Source organism: Lithobates pipiens, unplaced genomic scaffold, assembly GCF_037356315.1.
Source record: "Lithobates pipiens isolate NorthernLeopardFrog02 unplaced genomic scaffold, aLitPip1_a1.2 Scaffold_22, whole genome shotgun sequence".
NCBI lineage: Eukaryota > Metazoa > Chordata > Amphibia > Anura > Ranidae > Lithobates > Lithobates pipiens.
Window position 1 is genome coordinate 15,808,018 of NW_027507784.1, and position 21,621 is coordinate 15,829,638.

Below are 21,621 nucleotides of genomic sequence, written 5' to 3' on the forward strand. Positions count from 1 at the left end.
TTTTTATTAAGATTTTCAAGGGTAAGGACATACATTTTACATTATAGAAAGAATGTAAGGAGAAGACATACAGGAGTATAAGATGTAAACATCAGGTTATACCATACACAACAGAACATAAGGTACACCCTTTATAAATCCACTCTAGTTCAGGTTGGACCTCAATACTCTACCAAATGGTGTAGCTAATGCTATAAGAACAAGATAGTCTTCAGCAGTGCATTTTCAATTGAGTTAGAGGGATACCAAGATAAAAGAGAAGTAAGGAAACAGAGAAAGGGATAGTGAGTCATGTATCAGTTATCAAACTGCTTCATGCTATACCTTATCTAGAGAAAAAGCAGTAAAAGGAAGCAACTAAGCTACAGAGGAGGGAAAGTGGGTTAGAGGGAAAAAAGAGGGGAGGAAAGAATAGGGGTAAAAGGGTTCGAGGAAGTGAGATGTGAGATGGAGATGTGAGATGGACCTGGATTATAGACTTTGCTGTGGCTAATAATGCTTGTTAATGAAATCGAGCTTTCCACGCTTTCCATACATTAGCACGCGTCATACCATTACTCAACCTAAGAAGTAATTTAGTTTCAAATATACAATTAGTTTTAACAATCCCAATTACTTCTGAGAGATTCGGTACCTCAGCAGATTTCCATTTTTTGGTAATTAAGGATCTAGCAGCTAGTAGAATATGCGTAACTATCGTACGGTACTGGGTGGGGGGTAGAGCTCTATTCCCAGATTAAGCATGCCCAGTCCAGCCTCAGGGGATGCTATAATACCCGTTATGGAGGAGATCAGCTTGAACGTGCTATTCCAGAAGCTGGTCAAGTGTTTGCAGGACCAAAAAATATGTTTAAGGGTGCCTACACCTCCACAGCCCCTCCAGCACAAATTGGAGTTTCCTTCAGAAAATTTAGACAGTCGATATGGTGTGAGATACCATCTTAAAGCAATCTTTTGGTGTAGCTCCCAATGGTTTATGCATTTGGAGGCTTTGTAGATTGAATTAAAGGCCAATTGCCATTGTTTTGATGTATAAGATTTCCCCAAGTCTTCTTCCCATTTCAGAAATGGGGAGGACCGAATAAACACGTTCTTGTGCTGGAGGAGGCCATAGAAGAGAGAGACACCCTTTGTCTTTACGTTCTTATTCATATAAAATTCCCAAACATCTTTATGCAAGTATATCTGTTGCGTGGGTAGTGAGCGCATGAAGCGAGACACTTGACCAAATTTATAGAGCTCACCCTGTCCAAGACCATATTCAGCTTGAAGTACTGTAAAATCTTTGATCTGTCCCCCAACAAGTATATCCGACATTAAGGTGATACCCTTGAGTTGCCAGCTTCGGAGATCGAGGTTAGAAATTGCCCTAGTGAGCAGCTCAATCCCCAGTGGGACCGCTATCACTCCCGACTCCAGCGAGCCAGTCCACGGGAGGCCCCTCCATGCCCAGAGAGAGGCATGTAGTGTGAGAGGTAGTTGTCGTAAAGGGAAGGGCCTCCAGCGGTCAAGCCAAAGGAGTGCAGGGAGGTCTTTAGTCGTGGACATAAATTGTTCAATGTCCCGCCAAAGGGAAGGTGATTGCCCATCTAACCAGGTCTTAAGCTGAGTAAGCAAGCTCGCCCTAAAATAATCCTGTAACTCGATGTGGCCCATACCTCCCGCCCTCCTATTTTTAATTAGGAGGGTTTTTGAGCATCTTGGTTTTTGAGCACGCCATATGTAACTCTGTAGGAGGGTGTTGAGCGACTTAAAATGGGTGGCTTTAAGTGGTATGGGGAGGGTACGAAATACATAAAGAATCTGGGGGAGCAGGAGCATTTTAAAAGAGGCCAGGCGTCCCGACCAAGTCAATTCAGTTTTAGCGATACGTCTAGTCTCAGAGGTTAATTTTTGGAGTAGTATAGAATAATTAATATCTGCTAATTTGTTAGGGTCTGATGTTATCTGGAGTCCTAAGTAGGGTATGCTGTCTGATTTCCACGAGTAAGGGTAAAGTGTTTGCAAGTTAGAACGAAGCTCCTGCGGGATGACTAGAGGGAGTATGAGAGATTTAGACGCGTTAACTTTATAATATGAGATTTTACTGAATTGATCTAAAAGGGATTGGGTGTATCGTAAAGATTTGACTGGGGAAGTGAGAAATAAGATGATATCGTCTGCAAAGAGATTTATTTTATGTTGCTTTTTATGGAAAGAGAATCCCTGAATGTCCGGGTGGGTCCTGATCTTCTCAGCTAAAGGTTCTATTAGTAAATTAAAAATGGAAGGGGATAGGGGGCACCCCTGTCTCGTACCATTAGTTATATCAAAGGACTCAGAGAGAGTATTAGATGTATACACCTTTGCCGAAGGGTTTGAGTATAAAGACAGTATAGCAGACAGGATGGGACCCCCAAATCCAAAGCCAGCGAGAGTGGACTGCATGTAGCCCCAATGTATTCTGTCAAACGCCTTCTCCGCATCCAAAGAGAGGAGCAGAGAAGGCGTCCGACAGACTCTCGCATAACACACCACATCTATCACCCTTCTAGTGGCATCTGATGCCTGTCGGCCCTGGGTAAACCTCGACTGATCCGGGTTAATAAGCGTGGGAAGTATAGGAAGTAGTCTTTGGGCTAAAATTTTTGCATATATTTTCACATCGGTATTTAAAAGTGAGATTGGGCGAAAGTTAGGTGGTGTATCTGGGGATTTGCCTGGTTTAGGAATAGTGACAATAAAGGCACTAAGCATCTCAGGTGGAAACAGAGAGGAAGCAGTCGCTTGGGCATAAACATCCTGAAGGGTAGGGGACAAGATTTCGGTAAATTTACGGTAGTATTCCCCTGGAAGGCCATCCGAACCTGGGGACTTGCCCAGTGGCAAGGATCCAATGACTCTCTGGATCTCAGTCTGCGATATAGGAGCATTGAGACTCAGAAGTTGGCCTTCAGAAAGCCTTGGGAGTGAAATACCATCTAAAAAATTTTGAATATCGTCTACAGTGGGCTGAGCGGTCTTGGGGTCTGAGTTGATATTGTAAAGGGAGGAATAGTATTTCGCAAAAGAGTCCGCTATGCTTTTGGGATTACATATTTTACTTTTGTCCGTGGAGTTAAGTAAATAGGGGATGGTAGTTCTAGCTCTATGTTCTTTCAAACGGCGTGCTAAATGTCTACCTGCCCTATTACCCGCTGAGTAGTGCGTTAATTTAAAATAGGCTAGGGTTTTGGTATGGTTTTCTAGCAATAAAAGCCTCAGTTCGGACCGGAGAGCATCTATTTTGTGCGCCCTTTTGGGGCAAGGAGTTATTTTATTCTGTGTATCTAACAGTTTAATATCTCTGAGGAGACCATCTAGTTTTATAGATCTTGCTTTCCTAAGTCGAACGTTAGCCTGTAACAACAACCCTCTCACAAAGGCTTTGTGTGCACACCAGAGAACCATAGGATCAGGTACCGAATTAGTGTTAAAGAGAAAAAACTCCCTAAGGCTATCAGTAATTTCTCCCATAAGGGTTGGAGATCCAAACACTTCAGTATTCGCTCTCCAAATACCCGATGCAGGGCGGCTGACCTCCCCCGCCACCACAGCAGAGACCGGGGCATGATCAGACCAGGAAATGCCGTGGATAGCGGAGGAGGACACTGCCTGGAGCAAGAATCTATCCACAAGTATCATATCAATTCTCGAATAAGTATTGTGTCTAGAAGAAAAAAATGAGTAGTCTCTCTCATTAGAGTGCTGGCACCTCCAAATATCGAAAAGTTCTTCTTCGTGAAGTAAACGTTGTAATGATGGAAGAGGTCTCCGCGATCTAGTAGTAGTATCCACAGTGTAATCAGAAGCGATGTTATAGTCCCCGCACAGAATCAGAGCTCCTTGTCGAATGTCCTTGACTCTTTTGAGTAGGCGCTGAAGAAATCTTATCTGATGAGAATTAGGGGCGTACAGGCAAACAATAGTATACAGTTTCGAGTTGAGCGATCCTACCACAATAAGGTATCTGCCCTCTGTGTCTGATACTGAATGTACAAGGGAAAAGGCAACCGTGTCTCTAATGGCGATCAGGACACCCTTGCGTTTCTGATTAGCAGATGCAGAGAAAATGTGTGGAAATTGCTTATTGCGAAACGGTGGTGGGTCAGAGGCAAGGAAATGTGATTCTTGTAGACAAAGTACATCTGCATGGAGCTTCAGGGCCTCTTTCCATGCAGAAGCCCTCTTTGCAGGGTGGTTCAGACCATGGACATTAAATGAGACAAAGTTCAGCATTTTGGGTTGGTATGAAATGAGGTACATATAGGACAGCATATCCCCGCCATTCCAGGGGCATCTCCAGGAGACCATGGGCGTGTAAACTCAGCTTGTAGCATTTCTTGAGCGGTAGGATTTTAACATCGCAGGTTCGATCTCGAGTAAAAACTTGACGACTTCCAGGAATAGAGGAGGCGTAAGAGGAGGGGGGACATTGAACATGGGGGTAAGTCCAGAAGAAAAGGTAAGTAAGAAAAAAAACAGTGCCGAAGCTGTGGCTTGGGCCACGTATGTAAAAAGAGCGATCCATTGGGAATCTGTGGGCAGATATCCTGCCTCTCATGCGATTGTCAGGGGGACAAAGAGCTCACAAAGTTCAGCGAGCCAACACCGAGAGCACATAAAACAGGTAACATTGTGAAAACATAAATGAAAACGAATACCAGGACTTAAACGTTGCGTTTTGCAGATTTTTTCTTGCGCGACACTACTTGCCAAGTATCGTGTGTTGACGGTTTAGTCAGCGGCGTGGAAGTGGCTTCTGTCTGGGCGGGGAGGATATCCCAAAGCCTAAGTAAGTCCAGACCATCTTCGAGGTTGTTGATGACCGTCGTTTGGCCCTCTCTGGATATAGAGAGTTTACATGGGTAGCCCCATCTGTACAGGATAGCGTGGTTGCGAAGGGCCTTGGTAATGGGCAGTAGTGCTTTCCGCTTCTGCATTGTATGTTGCGACAGGTCAGCGAATACTTGCAGACTGGCGTAGCGCTCCGGCGGTTGTTTAGTGGTCCGAAAGGCTAAGGCAAACTTCTCCTTTACTTGAAAGAAATGGACCCTCATGAGAACATCTCTGGGGACGTTGTCCGGGATGTGTGACGGCTTTGGCAGGCGATGAATTCTGTCTATGGCCAAGTCGGAGGCGGATAAGTCTGGAAGGTAGGCTCCCAACAATTCTTGGGCATACTGCAATAATTGACCCGGTAGGATCAGTTCAGGGACCCCTCTCAGCTTAAGATTGTTCCGTCTGGATCTATCTTCGAGGTCTGCGACTTTCATTTTAAGCCATTCCACTTCATCCGATTGGCTGTTATGTGCGTCTACCACAGAATTTATGGTGGTCGCAAATTCCCCCATTTTATGTTCGACATGATCAATGCGGGCCCCCACTGCAGTGATGTCTGCCTTGAACCCCCTCATGCAGTCCATAATATCCGCGTGGATCGTGCTACGCAGGGAGACCAACATGTCTTTAAGCGTAGTATCGGACACAGGTTGGTTAGAAGTAGGAAATGAGTCAATGGTATCTGTGATTTCTCTAGTGTCCTCTAGTTGGTCACCGTCTCCACTAACCTGTTCCGCGCTAAGAAGATTCGCCATCCGCGGCTTGGATTTCGCTGGACTGAGGGATAGAGGAGTGGACGCCTCCGGCGATCTATTCGACAGTCGCTTATTCGCTCCTGGGCTGGACGCCGCCGACCCGGAGCCGCTGGAAGCCGAAGGAGAAGATTCGCCGGCGCCATCTTGGATTAGGCCTCGGGGATTCCTCGGGAAGAACTGAGGCAATTTCTTTAGTTGCGGCAAGCCTTTCCGTTTGCGGGTCATCTCGCTACGACGGCGGGGGTTCCGACGCCCGGTGATGTCAGTCTGGGCTTGTCAAGCCGTCCCGGTATGCGATGCAGGCTCTCGGTGGTGCGGAGCTATTGCTTCACACGTCCATCCGCGTGCGCGGTAGCCACGCCCCCCCACCTGGTTACTTTTTGATAGGTGTTTAAGCCTAGGTGGATAGTGTTATTTTTTGCAACCCCCCTCACTTTACACACATTGCATAACATTTTTTTTTTTATACACTTAAAACGTCATCATTAGTCATGGTTAGCTTGTATCATCCAACTTTTATTTTATTTTATTTTACTTTATTATATTCATTTTATTTATTTATTCTTTTAGAACTGATCTGCGGCCCAGATGTGCATACCTCACACTCTGGCATTGTGATGTGGCTGTTCGCTTCTCCCGCTGGCCGCTGTTTGCCACTGCCCCTTCTATATTCCTCCATGTTCCTTGGAGAGCTATGGCTTAGGGTGAAGGGGATGTGTCCCCGCCTCAACCCAGGGGGAGACGACTCATTCAGTGCCACCATCCTATTCCCTTTTTGGGTCTGTTGGGTTATTCATCTGAACGTGGCCAAAGGTAATGTATCTACTTTTAACACCTGCTCTCTTTTTGAAAGCAATGATTTTTCGTATGAGACTGTGACCGACCTATTTACTTACCCATTGCATCTCTTTATTTAGCCATTTTTGATGCATTCCACTCCTGATGATTGGCTGAAATCGCCATGAAACGCGTAGAGTCCATACTCAGGGATGCCAAGGCAAGTTTGCTACAATCATGAATTTATTTTATCATTTATAGTTATATTTACTTGGATAACCATGTTTACTTGCTCTGTATAGCCATTCAATTTTTTAATTGTGATTGCTTGTACCAATTATGTCTATCCATTATATACATTAAATATGTCAACATGATTATTACTACAATTAATTATGCTTTTTTTTTGCATGACCCATGTATTATATATTATGATACATTATATATACCTACTATTTAGTATTTGTATTTAATTTATTGGATTGATTAGCAACTTTCTATGGTATACAGATTTTTCCCGCAGGGACAGTGACACTTAATTAAATTTTAGGTATCCTAGACCATTTCAAACACATATCCATGCCTCATTTAAAGTCCCACAATCCATTTTCTTCATTTCTGCCTGTAAGATGTCGGAGAAGAGTGATAGTGAGTTATTACAAATTCATCATTATCTATCATTGTACACCTTGAGGAGAGTTAACCTGGGGCAGGGTTAAGAAGGGGTTAATTGAAGAGGGCAGGTACTACCCCTTCAGACCTGCTTATTTTCAGCTGAGTTGAAAATGTCAGAGAGGAGAAGTGTGTTTGGAGAGAGATGGCTGTTGAGCTATTAAAGCCGAGAGGAGCTTGAAGCTGGAAGGACCCCTGTTACCTATGACTTGATCCTGCTGGGTGAGCTCCATTGAGTTGGAGATGGGACTAGAGGAAGGAGCTGGGACTAGAGGAAGAGGACATGGGATGGATGAGATGGGACTGAAGGAGGAGGAGGACAAGGGATGGAGGAGATGGGACTGGAGAAAGAGGTGGGACTGGAGAAAGAGGTGGGACTGGAGGAGAAGGTGGGACTGGAGAAGGAGGACATAGGATGAAGGAGATGGGACGGCAGGAGAATGAGGACCTGGGATGGAGGACCTGGGATGGAGGACCTGGGATGGAGGAGCAAGAGGACAAGGGATAGAGGAGATTGGACTGGAAGAGAAAAAGGACATGGGATGGAGGAGAACATGGGATGGGGGGGGGCTGGAGAAGGAGGAGGACATAGAATGGAGGAGATGTGACTGGAGGAGTACATGGGGTGGACGAGATGATATTGTAGGAGGGGAGATGGGACTGGAGGAGTACATGGGGTGGACGAGATGATATTGTAGGAGGGGAGATGGGACTGGAGAAGGAGGAGGACATGGAATAGAGGATATATTACGTTGTAAGAGTGTTAAAATAAAAGTGGGTGCACTGATGGGTTTAGTGGGATGGCCAGTGGGCAGGCACTGAGGAATGTTGATGGTCAGACCCGGGCGATGGATCTCTACCCTAGGACACAATCTATCTGCACCCAGAGCCGTAATTTGTTCCTAACAGTAGGTAAGCACTGGATGTGGCGATACATGCTTACAGCAGCAGACAGCCCATCATTCAGGTGCGTGGTTGCCAATATTTGGAGCACCTGGGATCATGACTACAGGTACACAATTATTTTTATTTACTTTATTTAAATGTAAAAAGATTTTTTTACACTTTTTGAAAAAAATATTTTCATTTAACTTTATTGCTATCACAAGGCGTATTCCACTTTGATGCTCCCCCGGCGGCTACAGTACATACAATGTTGTGTAGGGAGAGGAGAGAAGATCGTGTTCTTCCAAAGGGATGAAGTGGAACAAAATGGTTGCTGGCAGAAAAAACGAATAGCCGTGAGAGGCGGGGTAGTGATAGTACCAAAAGACATGCTGGTAGGTTAATTAGACCCTGTCCAAAAAAAATTGGCCATAATATATGTGTATGTGTATGTCAATGTTGTAAGTGCGTCGGGACCCTACAGGTTAAAGGACCGCATAAAAGCTGCAGATGGAGCAAGTGAGCAAGGAAGCGCCCTGAGGTGATTCAGTTCGTATAGGTAGCGCTATACAAGTCATTCATTCATTCATTCATTCATTCAGTATTAGAAGGAAAGGGGATTGAGAAACGACTGAAGTTGCTCAGATAGAAAATGAAGGAGGGCTCAAGGAAGCTGCTGCAGTCTCAAAAGGTTATAATATGGAAATGTTTGCAGGGAATTTACATCTCGTAGTTTCAACACCGGGGCGGGACTTACTACAAGTGTGGAAAGGAAAAGATAAGGTTGGAGTTCAACTTTAAAGTGGTTGTAAACCTCAGAGATTAAGAATGAACAAAGCATATCCCACTATAGTGTGTACTTGCCATAATCCAAAGAACCTAGTGTGGTTCCCTTTGATCTCTCATCTCTCCATCTGCTATCTGCATGAGTCCCCTTTGGCAGTCTAACTCCAGAACAGGCAATCTTAGGAGATGGCTCTGCAGCACACAGAAGGTGATTGACAGCTTCAGCTGTACTTGTTTCCTTTTGAGGCTGTGTAGAGGGGTGTGTTTCTATTCCCTTCACTTGGGTTTCAGATTACACTTAGCGCTCCTATTTGACATCATATCCCTGACCCTGCCTTCTTGAGCTGGGAAATAGCCTTTGATCTGTGTGTTTTAAAATGCTTTAGAGGAGAAAGAGTTGCAGACAAACAGGTACAACTAATGTAGTAAACTGTGATGAATCCATGTTTAAGTGTAGCACCCTCCAGTGTAGAGTGCTAGGTTGTACATATGTTTTTCTGTAGAGTAAGCCAACTGTTTGGCTTGTGGGTCAGGGATGAGTGACTCAGGGAGACTGGATGACTCATCAGCAGCATCTCTGGTGACTCCCCCTGCTTGCTGGAAACTTGGAGAAAATTCCAGAAGCAGCTGGAAGGGGTCTAGGTGGATCTGTCTGGTGTATTCATGTGGGCCCCAGAGGGGCTGGCAGGGGAAAGGCACCTCATAAATACTCAGAGTTAGTCCAGCAGGAAGTTTGGAGATGGAGTGTGAGGAGGCTGTGCGGAGTCCCTTGGGGGTAGCACCCTAGTCCGGGAGGAGGGTGACCTTGGGCTTGGGGCTCAGGTGCTGGAGGGATCCTTTGAAAACACAAGGAGGAGTCCTGTTCAGAAGTATGGGAGCTAGAGGGAGGGCAGCAGGAGCCAGCAAGCTAGTCCAGGATATCTCCAGGGAGAAGACAGCCGAATGGCTGGTGAGTGAGACAGTCTGGAAGGACTGTGGGAAGTAGCCAGAATGGCTAGAAAAAGAGGTAGCCTCAGCCAGGTGGACTGGCAATGCCGGAAGAAGTGGTGCTGGGATCAGTAGCCACAGTAATATAGCTGAACACTGGACTTTTTTTAAACATCAAAGGGGTCCCTGTCTGCCAAGTGTTCCAGTTGTTCTGCAAGCAAATGATGTGCTGGAGGATGAGAAGTATACATAGAGTTTGCCCATGAAGAGACTTTGTTCCAGTCAAGTGGGCATCCCATAATACCCCTATCTCCATCTAAGTTCAATACCCCTAAATAAAACCAAAACAAAGCTGCTGGACTGTTTTCTTGTCTCAAGTGAACCTGTGGAAATTTGGTGTGCCTGGCTTTGCAGGGTGGGGGATCCCTTTTCACCATCAGCTGCTACATGGGGTGTGCACTACAACCGTCCCTGCACGCCTGTCAGACTCAGTTATGAGGTTAAGTCTAAACAGCTACCCCATCTCCATTGCCTGCAGCACGTCTTGGCACCTATGTAAATGAGTACTAATAGAAGTTGACAGGGGAGCCTCATAAATATAACTTGGTGAGTGGCTGCATCCATAATTCTCCTATTGCTTGAAGCGAATCCCATTATATGCAATATCTTGGATAATCCCAGTTCTGAATTGCTTCCTTTAAAATCATTTTAAGTTGGCGGAGGAGACACATAATATCCATTCCCACCAATGACAAGCACGGCAGGCTGAGATTTGGGGGGGGGGGTCACACATAACTCTTTCTGTCTGACTTTTAGCCCTTGTACACACGGTCGGAGATTCCGACAACCAACCAAATGCACGGTTGGACAAAGTTGTCGGAAAATCCGACGTGATGACGTTATTTCGTTACGATGGGACTACGTTCAAGCTAGTAGCCAATAGCTTTGGTGTAGGAATTTGATCTGAGCATGCGTGGCACTTTGTCCGATCGGAATTCTCTACACATGATCAGAGTATGTCCGATCGGAGCATTTTGACGGAAAATTTTACCAACAAGTTGGAAAACTTGGTCCGTCGGATACTCCGATGGAAACAGTCCGATGGAGACCACACACAGTCGGATTACCCGACAACACGGTCCGATCGGACACATTCCGTCGGAATCTCTGACCGTGTGTACAAGGGCTTAGAGGCATGTTATAAACATTGATTATTTTCCTAAAATTTGAGTTTGAGTTTATATGTAGTGTTGAGTAAAGTTCACTTTAATGCAAAAAGGCTTTTAGCTTAGTTGTACCAATACCTACCTCTACACCTTTTCTTGGTTCACTGTTGTATCTCTCTTCTATCAGTGCCATATCCTCCTGGAACTTCTGGTACCCGCCTGGTTTGTAGTACAAGCCTTGTTGCAAGGCTTCCTCAAGGTTTCTAGAATGCTTTTTGATGAGCTGATTACAGTAATTTTGAGATTCCACTTCATTCATCTCAGAAAATGTTCTCTTTTTCTCCTCTATATTCCGCTGGAAGTAAAGTGGTGAGGATGGCAGGTCATATGAGTTCCACACTACGTTAAGCATCTACTTCCTGTCAAATATATGAATTTCTTGCTATTTCCCAGTACCGTGACACAGGCATTCTAGCTGGCTACCCCAAGGAACCAAAGAGTACGTTATTTTACTCCATTTTACATAAAGTATACATAAAACCAAAACTTGTTTCTTTCATTTTTGGGCAGTTCTCACCAGAGCTACATTCCCTAGTAGAAGATTTTCTTATATAGGCGAAAAACGAATTCCTCTTGACTTTCTGCTCTTAAAAAGGAAGTAAACCCTGATCAGTTTACTTCCTCTTTCATTCCCTGCAAAGGCAAAGCATAATTGACTACTATGCATTGCATCGCATCGTATAGTAGTCCATTATGTGTCACTTACCTGACACAGGAGCCAGCGAAGTCACCGCTGTCCCCTGTAGTCCGCCGCATCCATCTTCTCGGTGGGTCTCGCAGCCCCGCCACTGTCATTCGGCGAAGCCGCGATGACGTCACTCCCGCGCATGCGCACGGGAGCCGAGACGCGCGACATTGCGCGGCATCTTCGTTATTGAGGATGCCACGCTCAGTGCGCATGCGCCGTAGACAGCGGTGCCCATCTTCGGGCAAATATCTCCTTAACCGTATAGGTTTGGGAGATATTTCTTGGACCTACAGGTAAGCCTTAATCTAGGCTTACCTGTAGGTCAAAGTGGTTTGTAAGGGTTTACAACCACTTTAAGACAATGGTCACCAGGAAAAAACAAGTGAATCTTCCCAGCAAGATCCAGAAAACAATGCAAATCTGCAAGGGTTATAATTGTTCCCAATAATAAAACAGTTTTGGCTTTAGATTTTTATATACCGGTATGTAGATGTAGCGCCGGTACTCCTTATGAGTCTGCGCTATATATGTAAATGTAGTTTTTGCCCAAAAATGTAGTTGAGTTTTGGGGTCAATTGTGTGAAATTATGCTTCGGCGTCAGTTTGGCTGGGCTGTATCAATGTTCTGCCTGGTCATAGGTGGGGTTTGCACCTGTGAGAGGCATTGGACCGCAGCCTGGTTAGACGCAATCTCTCTCTCTCTGAGCCTATCAGTGGGCGCGTTGGTTCAGCTGTGTATTCCGGGAGAGGGTACTTAAGGTTGCCGAAGTCACGTGGTTCTGGCTTCCGGTCCAGAAGTTGTTGTTGACTCCGTGGTACTGGTCCTCCTGACCAAACCCCAGGGGCCCTCATGGCCTGGGGTGCGGATCCATCCGTTTCCGAGCCTCGCAACTGGCTAATCCGAGGCGCAGTAACTGGAAGGGAGGATTCTAAGGTGTTCCCGTGCCGTCTCGGGTTTGGAGAGGCCCAGCAACTCTACATGCAACCAGGGGAGGACTCTTCAGTAAGAGGGCCACGCACAAGGCTGGCTGCTCGGTAAGAGCCTGGAAGCTGAGCTGTTAAGGACACTGATTGAATCCACATTTCTTATGGTATCGCCGGACCGGCTGCAAGATACTGGTACAGTAAGAAAGTTCTACCTCTAGCCTTCCATTTGCAACTAAGTTTTTCAACCAAGTCTGTGGCAGAGGGGTCAGTGCTACATATGAATATATATATATATATATATATATAATGTACTGTGATATTTGGGGGGGGGGGGGGTCCGGTATCACCAGCCAGCCATGTGGGTAAAAGCAACAGTCTTCATTTTCCAAAAGTTGACTGAAAACAGCTTACTGTACTACAGCATGGAAAAACGAAACAAAACAGTCTACACTTCTGGTACACAAAATAAGACTTTGGCTCACCACTGTCACAATCTTGCCCCACCATGGGAATTTTAAAGTTCCCAACTGCTTCAAGGGTCCAGAAATATCGCAAGAACTCATCAGTAGACATGTGCGATTTAGTTTCGTACATTCGTACAAATCCGAAATACGATTTTTTTTTATGTATACGAATTAAGTACGAAATACAAAATTTTGTTTACGAATTTCGGATCCAAATTCATAACGAAAATTCGTAATTGTTACGAAAAGTTGACGAACCTAAAAGTTAAAACCCCAGGAAGTCAGCACAGCACAGGGATGGTGGGAACCCTATGGGGAATTTCTATGCTTACGAATGTTATACGAAATATGAAATTTCGTTAACAAATTTCAGATCCAAATTAACAGAATTGTGACTGGTGTTTTGTTCAAGTCAGCACAGCACAGGGATGGTGGGAACCCCTCATAATGGGCACAGCGGGTGTACACTCAGACCCGGGAACTCAGCACTAATAAATTCATCAGATGAACATTCGTAATTGTTACGAAAAGTTAACAAACCTAAAATTTAAAAACCCAGGAAGTCAGCACAGGGATGGTGGGAACCCCTCATGATGAACTTTCGTTATTTTTACGAAAAGTTAACTAAACTAAAGGTTAAAAAGCACAGCACAGGGATAGTGGGAGCCCCTCATAATGATAAATTCATCATAACGAACTTTCGTTATTTTAACAAAAAGTTTACGAATTTAACGGAAAAAAAATTGTATTTCATACGAATCGGAATTGAATTTCGTACACGAATTACCAAATACGATTTTTTTTTTGTACGAAACAAAAACAGAATGAAACGAAACAAATTTTTTGACAGTGCCCATGTCTACTCAGCAGCAGTATCTCCATTACAAGACAGTCCACAGTCCCCACACAGCTGTGTTCTGTTCACTCAACACCTCACAGACACCTGCTGGCCCTTCAGGACCACACTTTCTGTAGTTTTAGATGGTTTTTCCCACCCAAAAAGCTCTTTGAGTCTCTGAATTCTGGGTCTCATATCAGGATTTAACAATCCTATGAAAACCGTAATGCCGCGTACACACGATCGAAAAAGCTCTGATGGTTTTCCCGACGGAATTCCACTCAAACTGTCTTGCCTACACGCGGTCACACCAAATTCTAATAGTTTATAACACGGTGACATACAACAAGTACGACGGGACTAGAAAAAGGAAGTTCAATAGCCAGTAGCCAATAGCTTCCGTCTCGTAGTTGAATCTGAGCATGTGTGATTTTTTTGGCGTGCCGGAATTGCGTACACACGAATCGGAATTTCTGATAGAACGTTTTTCCGTCTGAAAAATTGAGAAAATGCTATAAATTTTTGGCTGGCAGGAATTTCGGACAGCTAAATTTGCATTTTCCGATGAAAAGCTCTCATCAGTCTTTTTTTTTGGCCGGAATTCCAATCGTGCGTACGTGGCATTAGTCAGTTTTCAGAACCCCTCATCCTGCTCCCAACTACTTATTTTTGTTCCCCTTAAATGTACCACAGCCCCAATAATGAGGGCATACTGTATATCTCCCATCCAAGACTCATCCCTGGCATTCTGCACAATATACACATACAGTATATATTATGCCCATAGAGGAAAGGCATGCTCACCATAAACTGTGCATGGAAAATAAGTTCCGAGTCATTGAAGGACTTGTCAATGAATATCTGAAGAGCTTCTTCCTCACACTGAGCACTCAGCTCGGTAAACTCCTCCAGCGTCTCTGTGGGGAATTTTCTTCTTTCTCTCATCATCTTCTCATAGTGTTCAGTTGCCTCCTGGACAGCCGCCTTGTTTTCCATCTCCGATATACTCATCACAGTGTCCTCCATACACACAGCAGTGGAGGAAGTGATGGCTTCTGTGTACTTATACACTAGTTGCCCCAGTACTATACATAGGAAATATGTAAAAGAGAAAATGAGAACTTCATCCGTGGTTTAGGGAGTTTACTTGAGTAAATATCTTATCTTAAATATCTCAACCAATATGAGATGAAAAACACCCCTCCTTAGTAACTTAACCCTCAATCAATGCAGCTAAAAACTATTTATCATCAACTATTTACCAATGCATACTGCATGCATGTTAAACAAGATCTTTAATAAAAGATCTTTAATTTAATCTAGGCTTACCTGTAGGTCAAAGTGCTTACACTTTGACCTACAGGTAAGCCTAGATTAAGGCTTACCTGTAGGTCCAAGAAATATCTCTTAAACCTACACAGTTTAGGATATATTTACCGAAAGACAGGCGCCGCTGTTTACGGCGCATGCCACGCATGGCGGCTCCCGTGCGCATGGAGTGCGCGGGAGTGACGTCATTGCGGATTCGCTGAATGACAGCGGCGGAGCGGCGAGACCCACCGCGAAGATGGACTACAGGGGACAGCGGTGACATCGCTGGCTCCTGTGTCCGGTAAGTGACACATAATAGACTACTATGCGATGTGATGCGATGTGATGCATAGTAGTCCATTATGCTTTGCCTTTGCAGGGAGACAAAGAGGAAGTAAACTCATCAGGGTTTACTTCCTCTTTAATAGTCTCCTCTCTTCTACTTGTGGTCTCTTTCTGCCTTTAACGACCCTGGAAAAATACTATGTTCCCCAGCTTAGCATCCTTGGAGTGCTATGGTTATCCCTCATCACCATAGCACTTATATTGAGTTTTGAGGCTGGGAACCATAACAAGGGAAGATAGGGCTACCTTACCCCTTATTTTGTGCTGATACATTATCTACAATCTACAATTATCTACTCACTTTGGTTGCCAGCGGTTTAGACATTAATGGCTGTGTGTTGAGTTATTTTGAGGGGACGGCAAATTTACACTGTTATACTAGCTGTACACTCACTACTTTACATTGTAGACAAGTGTCATTTCTTCAGTGTTGTCACATGAAAAGATAGAAGAAAAGATTTACAAAAATGTGAGGGGTGTACTTACTTTTGTGAGATACTGTACTTCTACAAAGTGCAAAAATCTATTAATAAAGTGTTTGTCTTAATGACCTTGTGTGTGTCTTCTATTAAAATGAAAAAAGAAACTTTATATCACTTTACGGTGATACATCCTTCAATAAACAATGAAATAATAATATAAAATATAAACATATATCATATAAACAAATAATCAAATTCATGTGAAGAAATTGAAACCAAAATCCTAGAGCTTCAACAAAATAAAAAAACAGTTAAGAGTCTGCTAACGCTCCACTGTATAATATTTGCACGTTATCCAATGGGATTTTCACATTATATAGAGAGATATGAAAACTTCACCGTCAATAGTATCTCTATGTACTCCACTGAGCACATTACCCACTCGCCCCAATCATATACATATATTTTTTTTAGATATGTTTTATTATGTTTACTGATCTCCATTCCTAAACTGTCAATATTACTTGCTTGTACCCGGTGAAGTGTCAAAAATAAAAATATTTATGGGGACAAAATGGCCTGAAAATATAATAGAATATGCTTCTATTTAAGGGGGCCTTTCAATTAAAAGTGACAATTCATCTCTTCTTCTCTGATTCCTTCCCCATCTCTCCCCTCTCCTAGCCCTTGTACACAGGGTCGGAGAATCCGTCGGAATGTTTCCTATCGGAGCGTTTTGTCGGATATTCCGACTGTGTGTGGTCTGCATCGGACTGTTTCCATCGGAATATGTGTCGGACCAACTTTTCCAACTTGCCGGAAATGTTTTCCGACAAAAAAATGCTCCGATCGGAACATACTCCGATCATGTGTAGCCTACTCCGATGGACAAAGTGCCACGCATGCTCAGATCAAATTCCTAGACCAAAGCTATTGGCTACTAGCCTGAACGTAGTCCCGTTGTAACGAAATAACTTCATCACGTTATGTACAATCGGATTTTCCGACAACTTAGTCCGACCGTGTGTATGCAACATCACTTCCGGACCTGGTCCGGAATTAATCCGTCGGAATAAATCAGACGGATTTGGTTGTCGGAATCTCCGACCGTGTGTACAAGGGCTTACGCTCCTTCATCATCTCTCTCTCTCTCTCCTTCCCCATCTCTCCCCTCTCCCTCACCCCTTCTCCATCTCTCCCCTCTCCCTCACCCCTTCTCCATCTCTCCCCCCTCTCCCTCACCCATTCTCCATCTCTCCCCTCTCCTCACTCCTTCTCCATCTCTCCCCCTCTCCCTCGCCCCTTCTCCATCTCTCCCCCTCTCCCTCGCCCCTTCCCCTTCTCTCCCCCTCGTCCCTTCCCCATCTCTCCCCCTCTCCCTTGCCCCTTCTCCATCTCTCCCCCTCTCCCTCGCCCCTTCTCCATCTCTCCCCCTCTCCCTCGCCCCTTCCCCTTCTCTCCCCCTCACCCCTTCCCCTTCTCTCCCCCTCACCCCTTCCCCATCTCTCCCCCTCTCTCTCGCCGCTTCTCCATCTCTCCCCCTCTCCCTCGCTCCTTTTACATCTCTCCCCCTCTCCCTCGCCCCTTCTCCATCTCTCCCCCTCTCCCTCACCCCTTCTCCATCTCTCCCCTCTCCCTCGCCCCTTCTCCATCTCTCCCCCTCTCCCTCGCCCCTTCTCCATCTCTCCCCCTCTCCCTCGCCCCTTCCCCTTCTCTCCCCCTCGCCCCTTCCCCATCTCTCCCCCTCTCTCTCGCCCCTTCTCCATCTCTCCCCCTCTCCCTCGCTCCTTTTCCATCTCTCCCCCTCTCCCTCGCCCCTTCTCCATCTATCCCCTCTCCCTCACCCCTTCTCCATCTCTCCCCTCTCCCTCACCCCTTCTCCATCTCTCCCCCCTCTCCCTCACCCCTTCTCCATCTCTCCCCTCTCCCTCACCCATTCTCCATCTCTCCCCTCTGCTCACTCCTTCTCCATCTCTCCCCCTCTCCCTCGCCCCTTCTCCATCTCTCCCCCTCTCCCTCACACCTTCTCCATCTCTCCCCCTCTCCCTCACCCCTTCTCCATCTCTCCCCTCTCCCTCACCCCTTCTCCATCTCTCCCCCCTCTCCCTCACCCATTCTCCATCTCTCCCCTCTGCTCACTCCTTCTCCATCTCTCCCCTCACCCATTCTCCATCTCTCCCCCTCTCCCTCGCCCCTTCTCCATCTCTCCCCCTCTCCCTCGCCCCTTCTCCATCTCTTACCCTCTCCCTCGCCCCTTCCCCTTCTCTCCCCCTCGCCCCTTCCCCATCTCTCCCCCTCTCCCTCGCCCCTTCTCCATCTCTCCCCCTCGCCCCTTCTCCATCTCTCCCCCTCTCCCTCACCCCTTCTCCATCTCTCCCCCTCTCCCTCACCCCTTCTCCATCTCTCCCCTCTCCCTCACCCCTTCTCCATCTCCCCCCCCTCTCCCTCACCCATTCTCCATCTCTCCCCTCTCCCTCACCCATTCTCCATCTCTCCCCCTCTCCCTCGCCCCTTCTCCATCTCTCCCCCTCTCCCTCGCCCCTTCTCCATCTCTTACCCTCTCCCTCGCCCCTTCCCCTTCTCTCCCCCTCGCCCCTTCCCCATCTCTCCCCCTCTCCCTCACCCATTCTCCATCTCTCCCCCTCTCCCTCGCCCCTTCTCCATCTCTCCCCCTCTCCCTCGCCCCTTCTCCATCTCTTACCCTCTCCCTCGCCCTTTCCCCTTCTCTCTCCCTCGCCCCTTCCCCATCTCTCCCCCTCTCCCTCGCCCCTTCTCCATCTCTCCCCCTCTCCCTCGCCCCTTCTCCATCTCTTACCCTCTCCCTCGCCCCTTCCCCTTCTCTCCCCCTCGCCCCTTCCCCATCTCTCCCCCTCTCCCTCGCCCCTTCTCCATCTCTCCCCCTCTCCCTCGCCCCTTCTCCATCTCTTACCCTCTCCCTCGCCCTTTCCCCTTCTCTCTCCCTCGCCCCTTCCCCATCTCTCCCCCTCTCCCTCGCCCCTTCTCCATCTCTCCCCCTCTCCCTCGCCCCTTCTCCATCTCTCCCCCTCTCCCCTTCTCCATCTCTCCCCCTCTCCCTCGCCCCTTCTCCATCTCTCCCCCTCTCCCTCGCCCCTTCTCCATCTCTCCCCCTCTCCCTCGCCCCTTCTCCATCTCTCCCCCTCTCCCTCGCTCCTTATCCCCATCTCTCCTCACACCCTCTCCATCATTCTCCTTCTCCCTCACTCCTGTTTTATCTCTTCCCCTCTATCCTACTCCTTTTCTTCCTCCCCCTAACATTTTCTCCATCTCCCTCCCTCTCTCTTACCCCTTCGCCATCTCTCCCCCTCTCCCTCCCTCCATTCTTCTGCTCCCTCCTTCAAACCCTGCTCTTTTTTTCCTCATCCTCTCCTGTTCTTCCCCTCTCCATCTGCTTACATTCATCTTTTTCCTTCTCTTAAAGCCCCGTACACACGAGCGGACTTTTCAACATCCAAAGTCCGACGGACTGAGTCCGTCAGACTACTCGATCGTGTGTGGGCTGCAACGGACTTTAGCTTCGCAAAAGTCTGACGGACTTTAGAAATGAAGCATGCTTCAAATTTTCCCGAAGGAACTCCGCTGGACCTGGTCCCTTCGAAAAATTCGCTCGTGTGTATGCTACTCCGACGGACTAAAACCGACGCTAGGGCAGCTATTGGCTACTGGCTATGAACTTCCTTATTCGAATCCAGTCGTACGTCATCACGTTCGAATCCGTCGAGTTTAGTGTGATTGTGTGTGGCCAAGTACGCTCAGTTGAAAAGTCCGTCAGAACTCTGTCGGAACTCCAGCGGAACTCCAGCGGAACTCCGGCAGAACTCCTTCGGAAGTCTGTCGGACTTAAGTCCTCTCGTGTGTACGGGGCTTCACTTTTCTCCTTTTTTTTTGCCTGTCAATTTATTTAATTTGCTTCCTCTTATTCTTTCTGTTTCTGACATCTCCTCCTCTCTCTTCTTATTTCCCCTACCCACTCTCTCTTTCTTTCTCCTTCCCTCTCGCTTCTTCTCTTTCATTTCCCTTCATTCCTCACTCACCCTCCCTCTCTCTCTCCCCCCTTCTACCCCTACTTTTCCCCACAATCCTTGTCAGTTGTTCCTTCTCTTCTCCCTCACTTTTCATCTCTTCTTCCACTTATGCTAATCTTTTATGGCAGATACACTTACTTTCCCCAGACACGGGTTTGATGTCATCCAAGAGTTTAACTTCAACATTTTTGTAAATGTATTCACAGAATTGATGACACTGAGCCACAAATCTAGGAGTGAGCTCTTCATCTGACACCTCATCCATCCTGCGAAGAACCATTTTATCTGCAGATGGAGGGTCAAACACAAAACATTTGCGGGTGTTGAAATACATCCGGATCTTGTCTCGGCACTGATTGCGTATCTTTGAGGTCTCCTCTGTACTCTCCACTTGAAAGAATAAAATAATGCAAAAATTAGAAACACAACAAAAATGTTGGTCATAAGAAGACATCATAAAAAGTTTATTTTTACAGGGAATGGGTTGCTGTCTCTGCCTATTTTATTCTCTCTGTGTCCCGCTGGAAAGATTTTACTTCATTTTCTGTCCTGGAGGCACAACTGGAAATCAGGGGATATCTCTTCAAAATGATTGATATCCCCATCTTGGAGAATTGCCATAGGAACATGTATCCCATTGGAGGTGTCTCCTTGCTCTGATAATAACTTTTGATTTCCACTCATTTTCTTGTCTTGGTGACATCTCCTCATCAGAGACACAGACAGCAATAAAATCAGACTTATTAATTACTCTATCCAAAAAGAAAAAATTATGAAGCATGCAGGAATGGGAGACACCACAGACCACAAGCTCAACTGGTGGAGAGGAATGTGAATGGCCTCAGACTTGAACTTCTCCTGGCCCTCGCCCCTGATACATTTTGCACAACCCACTGGGGCTTAATCATAGAGGTCGCCTCTATGACTAAGCCCCCGGTGGGCGGGGAAAAATGCATCAGGGGCAAGGGCCAGGAGGAGCTCAAGTCTGAGGCCATTCACATTCCTCTCTACCTGTAGAGCTTGTGGTGTGCGGTGTCTCTCATTCCCTCATGCTTTCTGGATCAAGCATAAGACAGCCTGCACCCTTACAGTGCTGTGAGACACTGCATTTTTACCAGCATTGCACCTTGAGGGCACTACAAGTGCAAAAATGTTTCTAAATATACTTAAAAATCTGTATTAGCTTGCAGCTACCTGAATCAAGCCTGTATTGAAGACTGACTACTGAATGTGATTGGTTGGTGAAGGGTAATGCCCTTGTACCACACAGAACCTTAAACCAGCGATCTGCACCTCCCAGAAGTCTTGAGCAGTAATAGCTTCAACACTTCCTGCGACTGACCCTCAGAACCTGCCCCCTATTTGCTAGACCAGCCTTTCTCAACCTTTTCAACATTGAGGAACCCTTGAAATAGTTATCTGGTCTCAGAGAACCCCCTGCTAAAAATTAGAAATCTACAACTTATGATACATTACTGTGATGGCCAGTGGGAAGAATGGTCCTTCCTTAAGGCCCCGTACACACGATCTGACTTTTTGACAACAAACATGCAAATTAGCTATTTTGGAGCAACATACGACAGTGTGTACGCTCCATCGGACAAACTTTTTCTGTTTTCATCGGACTTTTGTTGGCTGTGCGAACAGACAAACTTTTTGACAACATAAGTCCGATGGAGCAAAATCCGATCGTGT

At 46.2% G+C, this 21,621-nt stretch overlaps 2 protein-coding genes across 2 annotated transcripts in view; one reads left to right on the forward strand and one right to left on the reverse strand.

The window, feature by feature from the left end:
• LOC143923342 (kinesin-like protein KIF13A) overlaps window positions 1–21,621 on the forward strand; it is a 511,776-nt gene that overhangs the window by 64,305 nt on the left and 425,850 nt on the right. The window lies entirely within an intron of this gene.
• The window catches only part of LOC143923340 (guanylate-binding protein 4-like), a 52,356-nt gene that overhangs the window by 1,392 nt on the left and 29,343 nt on the right, over window positions 1–21,621 (reverse strand). Inside the window, exons 5-7 of the mRNA XM_077446952.1 lie at window positions 20,065–20,316; window positions 14,610–14,890; window positions 10,971–11,183 (exon numbers count right to left, since the gene is read on the reverse strand). Coding sequence (XP_077303078.1) covers window positions 10,971–11,183; window positions 14,610–14,890; window positions 20,065–20,316 — 746 coding nt within the window. The remainder of the gene's footprint in view (window positions 1–10,970; window positions 11,184–14,609; window positions 14,891–20,064; window positions 20,317–21,621) is intronic.